This window comes from Pinus tabuliformis, chromosome Q (genome assembly GCF_031772625.1).
Source record: "Pinus tabuliformis cultivar Carrire ecotype Pingquan chromosome Q, CPIR1, whole genome shotgun sequence".
Classification (NCBI taxonomy): Eukaryota; Viridiplantae; Streptophyta; class Pinopsida; order Pinales; family Pinaceae; genus Pinus; species Pinus tabuliformis.
The window spans coordinates 1,371,048,722-1,371,064,062 of NC_142296.1; the positions used below are offsets into that span (position 1 = coordinate 1,371,048,722).

Below are 15,341 nucleotides of genomic sequence, written 5' to 3' on the forward strand. Positions count from 1 at the left end.
TGAGAGAGGAGATGTATTCAACCTTAGCGTGTCTCATCATCATGAGTTCTGAATTGTGCACATGGTTTGTGAATATGAGAGAACCCTCGTCTCACTTCATCACATGATCTATGTTCAATTATCCTTGTCATTTCAACGAATGAAGTATTTCACAATGAAGGTGAGATAATTAATCCACATTGGATCATTATATTATTTGTCATCTATCTTGATGCTTTCAAAGTGGAAAAAGTTGGAAGGATCAATTTGTAGGGTCATTCAAGCAATAAGTCCTAGTTTGGAGAATTATGGTTTGAAGCCTTTTAGGGCCATTCTAGGGCATTAAACATTTTTTTGGGGTTAAAAAACCTTGGCTTATGTCAAAACCTATGATGTTGTTATACACTAAGAGGCCTTTCCATTCGTGCAAGAATCGTATCAAATAAAAATTGTATGCAAAGGTTATTCCTCTCGGAAGTTGACCTATCGGGTTGACCACCATGGTACAAGAGGATGCCCCATTAACCCCTGTTACTCATGCATATGGAGCTAGCCACATGTGGATTTTGAAAAAGTCCCTAGAAGGTGCAAAATTGTTACTTGTATTGAGGCTTGAGGGAGTCAAATCTTACTCCTTTTGGCTATTGAGCTGTCTTAAATATCAAACTATTAGGAGGAGTAAGGGTTCCATTCTATGCTATTGTATTTTTATTCCCTAGTTGAGTAGAGCAATTGGGAAAGGGGAGTTGGAGAGAAAAATGGAGGGGATTAAAGTTCTGTAGCAACCTTATTGGCCATAGTCCTAGGTAATTCCATACAAAGTACCTCTTCCTTTGTACTTGCATATTTCCATGCTAGAGAAAGAGAGCAAAGCAGCGTCATCTTCTAGCTGGGTTTTCTCCTGTAAGAGTTTCTTAGGGCAAAATTTTTGTCTATTATGGATGGTGTACGTACTTCTTTCTCTTCTATATTTCTCAACTAGTTTATTAATTTAAGCATAAAAATAATAAATAAAGAATCTGAGATCTAAAGGGAATTAACATTCATATCAAATATTTTAGTGTTTTTGACAAATTGTTTCAGTGGAATATCCATAATAGTTTACATATCAATAATGGATCAATGGTTGGGTAGTATTGTATGTTGGAACACGACTTCCCTCTTCGGTGGTGACTTGGAAAGGATTTCAATCGATTTATGGATTATTTATGGATGTTTTGTCTTCAATAGTTGCTTATATTTTACATTGGTGCATTGATTCCCCTCATTCTTAAAACCCAAGTAACATGTTTGAGTTTTTTTGTTTTGGTTAATGGTTCTCCTTAATTGCTTAGCCTATTTTGAATTTGTTAATCATTTCATGGTTATTTTGTGAGTTTTTTTGGGGAACTCTGTACTGTAGAGAATTCCTTTAGGGGTTTTTCCCGCATCTATTTTTGGTTGTATTTGCATGGTATTGGGTGGGTTCATGCTATTCCTTATAACAACCTATTTTGACCTTTGGATTTTAAGACCAAATGAGCATTTCAAGATTAAATTTGGCAAACGCTGACAATATCATCCTCATATCATTACAAAAATCATGGTTACACATAGTCCAAGATATCCACACAATGCTCAAGGTCAAAAGGAGCTGTATAATGACATCACTCCATATTTTCAATTACAACTAAGGTAAACCCAAATGAGCATCATTGTCATGCAAAGATCACCATAAGATATCATTACCCTACATAATTAGAGAATTGATGCCTTGGAATTGAATACCACTTCTTTAAGAAATTGGTTTCAAGTTTAAATAGAGTACTATCACCTTTATTGGTCTTTTCAAGGATGACAAAATAGTGCATGAATTGTTTAGAGACATAGACAGAGGAAATGGGACACCCTCCAACCAACCAAAAGTTGAAAGAGACAACCAATTATCATATCTTTTGAATATATCTTATGTTGAACAATACAAAGTTTTTATAAAATATAAAATCTTTGGGATGACGTTTTGGTTTGCATCTCTACTTTTCACATGTTCAACAAATAAGTTTACGATCCTCAAAACTCATGACGTTTGCCAAATTAAAAAACATAAAAAAATCCTCTTTCTCGGTGATTCAAAATGTGTTATTGATTAGCTACGAGGAGAGGCTCACCTTGAAGTTTTACATCTAACAATGTGGAAACACATAATTCAGGAGCTAAAAACTCATTTCCAAGATATTAGATTCTAACACATATAGAGAGAGTTCATTTGTACAACAGACAATCTCTCAAAAAGAGCTTTAGAGTTGGAACCAAGCACAACTATATATGAAGACTTGATTGGTAACCAAGTTCAAGGTTCACACTCTATTTTTATTGCACATATAAACTAAATCTCAGTTCCCTTTGGGTTAAACTGGTACTTCAGCAATTCAGAAATAAAGCGTTCAGGCCTAGCATGGGATCAACCTGAACTAGAGCAGTGCAATTAGTTTTTCTGTAACATGAGCCTTATTGTTTATATCAAGTCTTATATTTCTTGTTGTTCCAGTGCTCACAGGTACAAAATCTTTGATCTTACTTGAATTTTGTAGAAGAATTTAGTGATTTTTTTCTAAACAACTGAAATATTAAGCCTTGATCTATTTCACTATCAATAATTTCAGTCAAAATTTGGAAATGTAAATGAAGAATCTATAAATTTTTTGATTTCAAAGATATAACCAAAAAAAATAATATTTTACAGTGAAAAAGTTCATGATCCTCTAAGACCACTATTTAACCTAGGGGTGCAACTTTTAATATAATATAATATCTCTAAATCGCTGTTAGTCAATTTAGCCGTTGGAGACTCTGCTCAGACTATTTATCATGCTAAGCTGGATTTGTTTCTTCAACTTGTCCTGACCATGAACCACACTAGTTGGTTCGAAACGCGTCCACTGTCTACATGTGATTTACGCCGAAATTATTCTTTCAAATAATATCTCCATGTTTATTAAGAAAAAACACATTTTAATAAAAATTAGGTCTACCAACTAGTCACGCCATCCTCTTGGTTTTGAAAGCAACTTGACTTGCCACGTGGACACTTACATCGTACGCATCACATATTCGAAAAAAAATCCCGTCCTATCCTTCGGATATCCGTTTTTATAAAAGCGAATTTCGTCATTTGCCGCCTCGTATATTATTTCATGGCCTTATTTTTTAATTTATAGAATTAACGGGTGGCCGAAGACATCGGAAAACCGCGAGTCTTATTCTCTCTATCCGTCTCAAAGGCGGTTTTGGACGGATCCCTGGAATTTATACCGGCGGTTTTTGGTACAAGTGGTTTTGTCTCCCCTCGGTATTATTGGTTTCCGCTTATTTTGTTGCATCTGCAGTATATGATTCTCTTCCGAGAAGGTCATCGCAGGATCGGCCCTTAAGGTATATGTCCTCATTTTTGGGGTTACCTCTGCTCCTCGCACTGACATTGTGAATACTCAGAATCTTCGATTTCATTTTGGTGCGAAAATAATGGATTCTGCCATGCTTGGGTTCTGTAATCCCTGAAAACCTCTACAACCCTGAAAGCCTTAATTGGTTTTTATGTTTTGTTCTGCAGATAGTTCAGGAAAGCTTTCAGTTTGAAGATCTCTGACTGCGATGGCATCTGCGACGGCAATGGCTTCGCTTCGTATTCCCTGCGTCCGCCAAAATTTCGGTGGTTCCTTAAACCCAAAGCCTGATTCCGCACGACTTTCGATGGCCTTCGTTGCCCCGTCGAGAGTGGGGGTTTCTTATTCTTTGCCGAAGTTGGGGTTTCTAAGAAGATCGGAGTTGGAAACCCGGCCGGCTCTGTTGCATGCCGTGGTTCCTCAGTCGGAGTTTTTAGCTGGAAAATCACCGATCGGATTAAATGGGTCGGCTTTGCCATTGAGGCGCCGGCGGATCGAGCCCTCGACTGTTTGCTCTGCGGCAGCAGCTGATGGAGACGAAATCGCCGTCCCTTCGGGGTCAGGATTCATTATAAATTTGTTTTATGGTTTATTTCTTCTTCATTTTAAGTTTTTGGATTATAAATTAGGTGAATGGTAACATTAAATAGAAAGCATTGATGTGTTCAGGATAGAGAAGCCGTCGCAGAGTTTTGCAGACAAATATCCTGCGCTGATTACCGGTTTTTTCTTTTTTATGTGGTAAGTGTAAATCATACAACACTAATCTAAAATCTCAATTTGTTTTATTAGTACGCTTCTTGCATGCCTTTCTTTCCACATAGACCTTGACTGGTATAATATGGTTTGTGTTCTCGTTATGGCGAGACACAAGCTGAGTTCCTTTATAAACGTTTTGGTGGATTTGGTTTGTTTTTCTTTTCTAGTTTGTTAGTTAGTATTTCCAATTTTAGGCCAGATCAGGATTTACCTATCGTTTTTATTACCCCGTTTGAAGACTGGGTATGACAGTTTTTGCTTTCTGAAATGGCATATACTCTCTATATGAATGAAGCAAACATTGAAGAAAAAACATAATCCAAAAACTTGTGAATCGTCCAGTGCTCCCGCGTCAAACTCTGGTTGGCAAGTAACAACTTACCATCGTCAAATATAAATGCCAAAAAAAATCCTCATCGGGAATGATTTCTGCTGCTTTTTCCTAGTCAAAGTCTTGCACTCCAGCCTCACGTAGTTGTTAGCAAAGCTGAGTTTTCAAAAATGCTCTAAACTCCAAAAAACTTGGAATATGGAACAATACACTTGAAACTTGATATGTAACAGTATGTACACATAAAGCTATATTTTTATCTTACTTTTAATATATTTTTATTTTCATATATGTAATCTACAACATACATGCATTTTAACTTAAAATATTTAAGTACCTAAAAGAAAATTTTTAATGATTTTAGATCAGATATTATCAAGTAACCATTTAGGCATTTGTACTTTCAAGTTTTTCAAGATTTGCATTACCATTTTCAAAATATGTTTTTTTGCTCTTTCTATTTATATATTTGCAAAGAAAACATAAAAACATAATTTGAAAACTTGTGAGTTGTCCAGGTACTCTCAGTCTTCCCTCAAACAGATAAGGAAAAGAAAAATCCTCATCTGGAACGACTTCTGCTGCTGAATCCTAGTCAAAATCTTTACTCAAATACCTTTTAAGATCTAAAATACAAAATACCTTTCAAGAATTTGGAATGATACATATGAAATGTGATATGTAAAAATGCATACATACAATAGAATATATGTTTGTTTAATGTATTAGTAGAGATCCATATTAACCCTGAATTTACCGAGTGTTAATAAGGATATATTCTTTCATTACAGTATTGATTTACATAATGCTGTTCTTTCATTATCTGTATTCACAACTAATTATGAATGTGATAAAAAGAAACTAAAATAAAAAAGAAACCTGAATTTAAAGAAGACAGAATAGTTTATGGCTGAACGAAAGTGCTTTTGTAAATTGTTTATTGATGCTCATACATAATAGCCATGGCTGAAAAATTACAAACAGTGATAATGCTGAAGGCAGCTAGAAACCAAAAGGTTTTTTCACTTTGCTGTTTATCCACACCAAAAAGAAACCAAAAAACAGAAAGTAGGAAACGGATTGCAGTGTTGGATCCCCAACTAGAATCATAAAAAATGTTTCTCTCTCAGCTGTACACACCAAAAGAAACTGAAAAACTAAAAAAATCAAAGAGAAATTACTTGATTGGGCACTTCATTGATCTGCATTACATGATTCTTTCTTTACCTATATTGACGACTGATTATTAATGTGATCAAAAGAAACCTAGAGTCAAAGAGAAACCTGGATTCAAAGAGGACAGAATAGTTGACGGCTGGAAGAAAGATTGTTTGTAAATAGTTTAATGATGCTCATACATAATAACCATGGATGAAAACTTAAAAACAATGATCTCATCCTCCAAGACCCAGATGTCAACTTCCATCCTCATTGTTGAGTGTTGTTGATCCCTTGACTCTTATTAGACAAATTAAACTTGGGTTGGTGTTAGGACAGTGTGGTATGTGAATTTTTTGGCCTACATTGATGATACATTGATGCGATCTGCACTATAAGAGCTGCCAGGAGTCTAGACCTACAAGGATGTTTCTTCTTCTCAGAGCGAGTAGGTGGTTGCTTTTCGACATGGACTTGGTTGCCATTCTTTGCCACATAACTAAGTAGATATTCTAGGCATTTTTGGATGCTGTACTTGAGGGATTTATCTTCTTGCTTGTAATTATTGGCATTTCCAACTAGTACAACTAGCTTCACCAGCAGAGCAACTTTCTTTTCTAAAATTTTGCTTGCCTCGCAACGTTCCTTTTGTCTCAGTGTTGAGGTCTTTTGTTACATTTGCACAAATAGCGCAGTACATGGTATGAGGCAGCACAAAGGGTACGGTGACATGCAGTTGTATCTCTGAATTTGGTACGAAGTAGAAGGTTTTGTGGCGTGGGGAATATTATGGCAACCAGACGAGCATAAACAAATTCTATGTATCCCGGAGCATACATTTCATGCGAGTGGGGTCCATTTTAGAGAGGATCTTGTGTTGATCCGGATTTGGATCCAATTTGGGGAATCGCGAATCGTGAATCCATACCCTGAGGCCAATGGATCCAGTATCTCAGAGTGGATTTGAACTTGTGGCCTATGGTTAATAACTCAGATTAGATGTGAAGTTGTTACTTATGGTTTTGATGGTTCACTGTTGAACTAATTGAGCTAACTTTTTGAGCTTATAGTATATATATTTCTTTCCAAAAAAAAGCTGTGTGTGGAAACCTAAATGATGCTTCCTCACATCTTTGGATGACATCCCATAAATTTGTCAGTGTATACTAGTGTGCCTCATCAAGGTGATTCAAACATGGTACATTGACACATTAAACTAGTCAAATGCCTAGCAACATTGACAATAAGGACTTATATATGTGTATGTTTTACATTGCAAAATAGAGACTTATATATGTGTATGTTTTACATTGCAAAATATATTTAGAAGATAAAATAAGATAACTTTATTAATATCCAATAAATGACCACAAAAGTAAGTTGATCAAACTAAAACATACATCTAGTGTAAATATAATGTTGAAACCTATAATGTGGAACTGTAAAAGCAGCACCTATATAATGAAAAAGAGATATACAATAAAACTGAAAGTACAGTCTAGATATGATGTTGAAATCTATAATGCAGTGTTCCATGGGGTCACGTCCTCCACTTGGAGATCGAGTTTCCTAGCTCCCCACGCTCCGGTAACTTGGGAACGAGAAAGGGTTGTTTCCCCACACTCCCAAAAAAAACAGGGTACGCAAGGAAACTTGCCAGGGTCGTTTCCACAAAAGGGGGTCAGCTGGGGTTGTTTCCATTGACCAAGTTCGAATTTTTTTAATGATTTTTTAACAATTAATTTTATTTTTTTTAATTGTTTTGACTCTTTCCGGCAGCAAGGGTTTTATTTTTTCATTGTTGAAGCCCAACGCGCATCACTCTAACTTTCTAACGCCGCCATCGTGCTGCTGCTGGACGCCGACGCCATCGAAACCTGGACGCCATCGTTGCTGGACCTGGATGTTGGACGTCATTGAAACCTCCATATCTACTGCACTCTGGCTACTTGTCATAGGTCCAAATCATGCCAGCGTAACAATATAATGACCAAATTTCGGGTTCCTATTTAAATGTGCTTGTGACACCCTAACTGTACAACAGAGTTTGATTTTCCGTACCAACGCTTCTACAATTGCAACAATGGTCAAAGCAAACCGCTTGTTTCTGAAACGTAAAAGCACTTGACGAAACTTCATAATGAAGACAAATGTAAAGTAGAAAGCGTTTTTGGATGTCTATTGAGACGAGAACTTTTAATCGGTCAAAAAATTCTGGTGTTGTGCTTCAACATTAAAGACACATGCTGGCACAAAATATGGAACACGGGCAATTGTATTCTTTTCATTTTATTTCCCTGATGTAAGTGAATATGTACATCAATGAATTTTGGTCGATATTTTCTTCGACCAATTGGAAGATTCATTCGGTAGAAGGCCAAAGTCAATATCTCTGGGGCAACTCAAAGAATTGGAACAGAGGTTGAGCTTCTCAACTAGAAAGAAGAATATCTACAAATATTACAACTCAAATTGCCTTCTCCATCATTCCTACAAAATTGTCGAGACTCAAGTAGAAGAACTTCGGATAACCTGTCTGCTAGTTGCTGCAACTTTAAAGACATTGAAGCATCTTTACCAAAATAAGACTGAGTATTTACCACCATTTGATTGAGATCATGTCCAAAAGTCTCTACACTATGATAATAATAATTCTCCAACCTCCTTGTGATGATGTCGAGTGACATTGGAAGAGGAATCCTGCCATGTAAACTGCTTTTTAGTCTATTTCTGAACAGCAAGAAAATATAATTGTTCGAAAGTACCAAATGGAAATTCAATGTAGAAAAGGTGATTTACAGTCTGTTATGCAGTTTCTCATCAATTTATATTTTATATTTATAAGTTTTTAAGACCCTGACGTTTCTTAAAAATTAGTGGGGAGCTTTTGTATAGACAGCTACTGCGTATCCCCGCTCCCTCGCCTCCTCATCCCAGAAACTTGGTGGAACATTACTATAATGTGGAAGTGAAAAAGCAGCACCTATATAATGAAAAAGAGAGATACAATAGGGGGATCCCGCAGCATGACCCTGGGAATGTACGAGTGAGGAAGTTCAGTTTTCCTACCACTTGAGGTCGAAGAAAAGAAACTAAATTAATCTATGACTGCTCCGCTGGTGCTGGGAGAGATGAAGAAATCATCCCAGATTGGATACAATCAGTGAACACTGAACAGTGAAGAAGACCCCTCCTCTCCTTGAGCTGAGACTTGTATTATGAAGAACAGTCCATAATGAAGGGAAGCTATCTTTAAGTCCTGAAATCTCCTCTCTAGTTTGGTTTCCTTTTGCTTCTAAATTGTTGAAACTCACGCGAGACTGGTGTGGCATAGAAGAGCGAGAATGGAGCACTGGTGGATGGCTTAACGCTCTGTCAACTTCACTGTAAACCAACACCCCTGTTAGAACTGCTAGTTAATATCAAGATAGAATTTGTTTGGTTGTCATCTGTTTCACACAAGATTCCATGAATACGTGTCATAGTCAAACTAAATTTAACACACTCCTGATTTTTTTAAAAGATCTTATGATAATATCAAAATCTATTTTAATGATTTTAAAGTTGGTTGGTTTGTTATAATCAATTTTAATATAGGATATGTTTTTTTTTAAGTTTGGTATTTGTGAGGTTATATCATAGTCATGTCTAGGAGTGACATTTGAATAAAGCGGGAAATTGAACTGGTGACTTAACATCTAGAAGTGCCTTAACAGCACACTCGATCACCATCTATAAAAAAATCCCGTGAACAACATAAAATATAACTAAAACAATCCAAACAAAAATACAATGTAAATACCTTACGATACAATGTAAATACCTTACGAGTCAAAAGCATTGGATGTCTTTCCATGAATTGTTTAATTGAGAATTTGCAATTTAGTAAAATATCATTATTTTTTATTACATCCTCTTGTCATGACTTATGCTTTACTAAGCGACTATCATATTATTATTTAGGGATGATGTTTCAATTTAAAGTTGGACACTACGTGCTTGATCTCATACATCGCATTTATGATTTATGCTTCTGCAGGTATCTATTGAATGTTATTTTCAATATTTTGAACAAGAAGATCTATAACTACTTCCCTTATCCCTAGTAAGTTTTATCTGCCTTTATTCTACTATTCGAAAGAAAGTTCCATTCTGTATATATCATATTTTGCTCTGGTGAGTTATTTACAGTATGTTTTAGCTTTCAAGTGTATCTTTTTTTGCCAAATGCAATTTCACAAGTCAAAAGCTGGCCTGCTGATTCACATTAATATTTTGTGACATTATAAATCTATTGAGGAGGATGTTGTGATTGCAATGTATGCGTTGACTCCGAGGGGTCTGCATAAAGTCATTGCATAAAGTCATTACAAAGAGCAGATTCTTAACTTACATATCATTTGAAATCCATCTTTGCAGTTTTGTTTCTGTCATACATCTATTAGTGGGTGTGGCATATTGCTTGGTTTCTTGGAGCATTGGTTTGCCAAAACGTGCAGTGAGTTACCGTATTTTGTTTTTTTTGACATTCCAGCTCTTGTTTTATTTAACTGGTGGGCTTACATGTTGTTTTCGACAATATATTATAATTGACCTATGCTATGTTGATGTGTTGCTAGCCAATTGACAAGGATCTCTTGCTGTTGCTCACACCAGTAGCTATTTGTCATGCCTTGGGCCATGTGATGACAAATGTTTCCTTTGCAACTGTTGCAGTCTCTTTCACGCACACTATCAAAGGTAAAGTTTTTTCTGTACTGATCCCTGTATACTATATAGATAGGTCTTGGAGTTTTTTAGGATCATCTGCATTCTACTGCGCTGTCCGCGAAGCATTTAGTTCTATGTGGAACTAGGTGCATCTGTAATGGTCGACAGTTGTAGCTTGACATTCATTGTAGTAATGAAAGACATCACTGATTATGATATTGTTTTTATTGGCTTTACTCATTTATGAAGTTTTATTGTGTCGAGAAATGTTTTATAGTTCACTATGAGAGATGTTGTAGTGAAGTGTTGATGAGATATTGTAATGAAGAGTTAGATCAAATAATAATAAAACATAATGTCGGTTCAATTAAAATGTAATAAAAATTATAAAGTAATAAAAGTAACAATAAAAATAATCAGTTGACTAAATTTATTTGTCATGCAATTTTGTTTTTATTAATAAAATTATAAACAAATTTTAATAGAATTATAAATAAAAATATTTGTTTTTCAAGGAAAATCATCCTCTCTCAGCCTGAGTGAGGGTCAATACAACAATATTCATGGGCACTTAGCCATTACAAAAATATTTCTCATCATCATGTCACTCGCAGAGGGAATTGAATCTGGGTGGGGAAGATAACAACCATTCTGCCCAACCACCCCACATAACATATATATATATATATATATATTAAAATAATGATGATTCATATTTGTAACTGTGATATTTCAGAAGTTAATGTTTAAATTTATTAAATAAACATATAAAACTTAGTACTTATCATAAACATAAACATTAAGTTTTGAAATATGGTTAAGTTATATATATATATAGGGGTGAAATTTATATCTAATATAAATAATATTATAAAAACCAGAATAGGTTCATTTTAACTCTGAATCAATTGTTCCTGGAGCAGGGTTGTGGGAGCAGCCCCCCCCCTTGAATCGTTCCTGGAGCACACTCCTGCAAAATAAAATTGGTTCCCTGGTTTTTTCACAAAAATGTTCCAAACGCAATTTTTTTCAAAGAAACTAGATTCTTTGAGTAGGGCAGCTTAATATTCAAGCTTATGGCCTTTGCATTGATATGCATTTCATGGTATGTTAAATTATGCAACTTTTTTCAAAGAAACAAGAGTTTTTGAGGAGGGCAACTTAATATTCAAGCTTATGGCCCTAGTATTGATATGCATTTCATGGTATGTTAAATTCGTAAAAATGACATTCACTTTTATCTTTCATTTTCATCATTTTACATCAATTTTTAACATTACCATGAAATGACTCAGGGTGTTTGAGAGTGGTTCCAACCTCATTGGATTTCATATGGAGAACGTAAACTTTTAGATCTCACTCAAAATCCAGCAGACGCATCAGTTTTTCAGAATTTCAGGATTGGGGGATTGCAATGTTTCCATTGTATTTTGTCATGTACTAGGGTATGAGACTCATATTTAATCAAGAGCACCAAGCCCTCTATGTTCCTTGGTGTTAGTGACATTGGTTGTCGAACTCCTCTATCATGACCCTACTAAAAATGTACCCATCACTCAAACAAAATCTTGACTTGATATGCTACATTTTTTCTCTCTTAGGTTAATTGCTTAGAGGGTGATATTAATGACAAAGATCCCAAGATAGGTAATGCTTTTGAGGATATGTAGGTATTTGCTGTAGCATGATTTTTTTGGATGCTAGAGGCTATATAGAGCCTATTTGTTATGTATTTATTTTTGGTTTAGAGATGGATTGCACTCGATGCTATTTTGGTTATGTGCAGCCTTACATGTTATATAAATGAGAACTTGTAACTTGTGGATGTGGTTGATGAAGATTATAACTTCTAGATGATTGATGTTATATGGTTTAATCCACGTTTTTATGCTTTTTATATCTAATTCATCATTCTACATGCTTTTGTTGACATATATGCATTAAAATATATATTATATTATTATATAAAAATTCGCTTCTGACCCAAAAGCTTTGAATATGTCGCTCCCCATTACCGCTCCAAGTAATCTTAGTTTAGAGAGAGATCAAATGCTCAAAATACAAACCTTTCCTCAATTTTTACATTTAATTTTTTTTGCATCGGCTATAATTTATATTACAAATTCATATAAACCTAATGCATATTACACATTCATATAAACCTAATGCAGTGAAAAATTTCAATGTTATGATCAATGATTCATTTATGTGATACTACTCTTTCAGGGTAATGCTGAATTTGTATTTAGCTAGTCACAACAATTAATATGCTGCACTTTCAACGCATTATTTTCAAAACTGCATATGCATGTCAGTCATTAAATGGAAATTTGTCCATGATATCTATTTTCTGCCAAAAGTTTTCCTTTTCTATTCTTTTTGTTAAAATGTATTGTGCTCATTAATCTTGCTATGCAGCTATGCAATGCATATTTAATTTTAAATGTTCAGAGCATTTTATTTTGTTTTGTTTATGATAAATAGCTGGATCCAAAATGTGTCTTTATTATATTTTGCCCATTACACTTATGACTAATTGTTGGCATTTTTAGCTCTGGAGCCTTTCTTCAACGCTTCTGCTTCTCAGTTTGTTCTTGGACAACAGATCCCTTTCACTCTATGGTTATCTCTTGCCCCAGTTGTACTTGGTAAGTATTAAATCTGCTCCGGCTATTCCTATTCTGGTTTGTGGTGGTGCAGGGAATTTTGTTATTGAGCCTGAAGGCTTTTCTAGTGCACATGCAGCCCTGAATTGTGTCACAGACTTATAACGCTTGCTGTTTTGCTGTTTTTAACACAGGTGTGTCCATGGCCTCATTGACTGAGCTGTCCTTCAATTGGACTGGTTTCATCAGTGCAATGATTTCAAATATTGCTTTTACCTACCGAAGTATATACTCGAAGAAAGCTATGGTATGGTTTATTTGTGAGATATCTTTTGGTTAATTTAATTTTCCAGTGAGATTTACTCACTTTCATGTATTAATTATCAGACAAAGAACTTCTGTTTCTTTTTCAATTTCCTTTATTTTGTGTTAGATTTAGAATAATCTAATATTTTGCTATTCTATCTACAGACTGGCATGGACAGCACAAATGTGTATGCTTACATTTCAATTATTGCGTTGTTCTTCTGCCTTCCACCGGCAATTATTGTAAGTTTCATGTTCCTTTCACTGCAGCTAATTGCATTGTTATGTCTAATCTTCAAAATGATTGTGTATGGACTTTGCATTTTTATGTGCTGGAAAATCCTTAAAACGGTTGTGGATTAGTGATGCGCCGAATTCTATCATGTGTCACAGAACTAATAAAAAGGTACCATTTCTGTTTGTAGATTGAAGGCCCTAAACTGATGCAGTCTGGTTTTGCGGATGCCATTTCTAAAGTTGGACTGGTCAAATTCCTTTCAGACCTTTTCTGGGTTGGAATGTTCTATCACCTGTATAACCAGGTAATTTCTCTGGCATTCGTGGTTCTATTGAACAGGAAAATAAGTACTTTGCTAAAGACATTTTGTGACAGATATAATTTTTCCTGATAGTTCCATCCATCTTGCTAATGCTGTTCTGATGGTTCGATCCATCTTGCTTATGCTGTCTGCAGCTAGCCACCAATACCTTGGAACGGGTTGCACCACTCACCCATGCTGTTGGCAATGTCTTGAAGCGGGTGTTTGTTATTGGTTTCTCAATTGTCGTGTTTGGTATGTACTTTCGTTTTTAATGTTCGTAGCAACTTTTTCTTCAGTATGAACATGTTTTACGAGGCTTTCAGTGACTGAGGTTTTCGGATATACAAATTGGAATTATCTTAAGTTTAAGGATATGGAACTTGGGACTAATGGTGGGAAATTCTCTCCAACTGCAGGTAATAGGATTTCAACTCAAACTGCTATTGGAACTAGCATTGCCATTGCTGGTGTCGCTATCTACTCATTCATCAAGGCAAAGTTGGAAGAAGAAAAAAGAGTAGGTGCTTCTTCCTCTGCGTCATGTTTTCTTATCGTAAATGAAAATTCCCTGAAGGCTTGGTGATACTAATGTTTCAATCAACATATTGTTCTATGAAACAGAAGGCAGTGCCTCCCAGTTCAGCAGCTTCAAAGGTGGCATAGCGACTATTTAGGGAAGTGTCGAGTGGATGAGTCGTTGAGACCTGATCTTATCTACATGCAATTAAGTCCCTTTGGAAGGAAGCAGAACCCATAATTTTGTTCTTTCTATTACCTTTTTTGTTTCACTCCTTTTTGCTGAGAAAATCCAATGAGAAATGTAAAATTTTTGTTCCAAAAGCATTTTTTTTCTTTTCTCAAGACCAGTAATCCATTTGATTTTGATATCTATTTCGATCAAAGGGATGCTTTTTCTATCTAATAACACAAGAAATGAAGGCTTAGATAGTAAATGGGTGTCTTCATCTTATTAATACCTGATATATTATTTTATGCATTGGATCATTCGTCGACATTTTCTGGAGGTGATTGCCGAGTTGAATAAAGAAGTCCAGAATACAATTTTTGAGATCATGTTGGCCTACTGTCAATGTGAGATGTGTTCTTTATGAAGATACAGTATTTGGCATCAAATTCGGTGACATCCCATAAATATCAAAATGGCATCAATATGTATTGATTACCTTTACTTGCTGGATGTTTCTTAATTTTTGGTTTATCTTAATGTCTAACCTTGTGCTAATGGCTATATTACTACTGTAAATGAAGATTGTCACCTTCTAGTTGTGGAGTTCTCTTTCAATCCACATCAGTACTGTATAAGCTTTCAATGTAGGTGCTGAAGAAACGGTGTTTACATAAGGTACTTGTAGTTGTGTTTCACCAGTTTTAAAATGTTGAAGGCAATTTGGGTGTTATGTTAATTCTTATCCTGAAAGCAAGTAAAGCCTTCGAACCTAATTGCACCAGTCTTTCTAAATGTGATTCATCATGTAGCAGTCACTTCCTAAAATTTTCATTCGGTGTT

The 15,341-nt window shown here is 35.3% G+C and overlaps 1 protein-coding gene across 2 annotated transcripts; it reads left to right on the forward strand.

Annotated features, from left to right (window-relative positions):
* The first annotated feature begins 3,232 nt into the window (after positions 1-3,232).
* On the forward strand, positions 3,233-14,887 carry APE2 (Glucose-6-phosphate/phosphate translocator-like protein). Of its 2 annotated transcripts, none has more exons than XM_089386414.1 (13): positions 3,233-3,390; positions 3,569-3,959; positions 4,071-4,142; positions 9,689-9,754; positions 10,069-10,147; positions 10,269-10,389; positions 12,912-13,007; positions 13,160-13,272; positions 13,437-13,514; positions 13,697-13,813; positions 13,966-14,065; positions 14,230-14,330; positions 14,435-14,887. In XM_089386414.1, the coding sequence occupies exons 2-13, from the start codon at positions 3,610-3,612 to the stop codon at positions 14,474-14,476; spliced, it is 1,335 nt and encodes a 444-aa protein (XP_089242540.1). In that variant the 5' UTR covers positions 3,233-3,390; positions 3,569-3,609; the 3' UTR covers positions 14,477-14,887. The 2 variants fall into 2 exon arrangements, with proteins under 2 accessions (XP_089242540.1, XP_089242541.1); XM_089386415.1 differs by having other exon boundaries at positions 3,319-3,469.
* Positions 14,888-15,341: the final 454 nt, after the last annotated feature.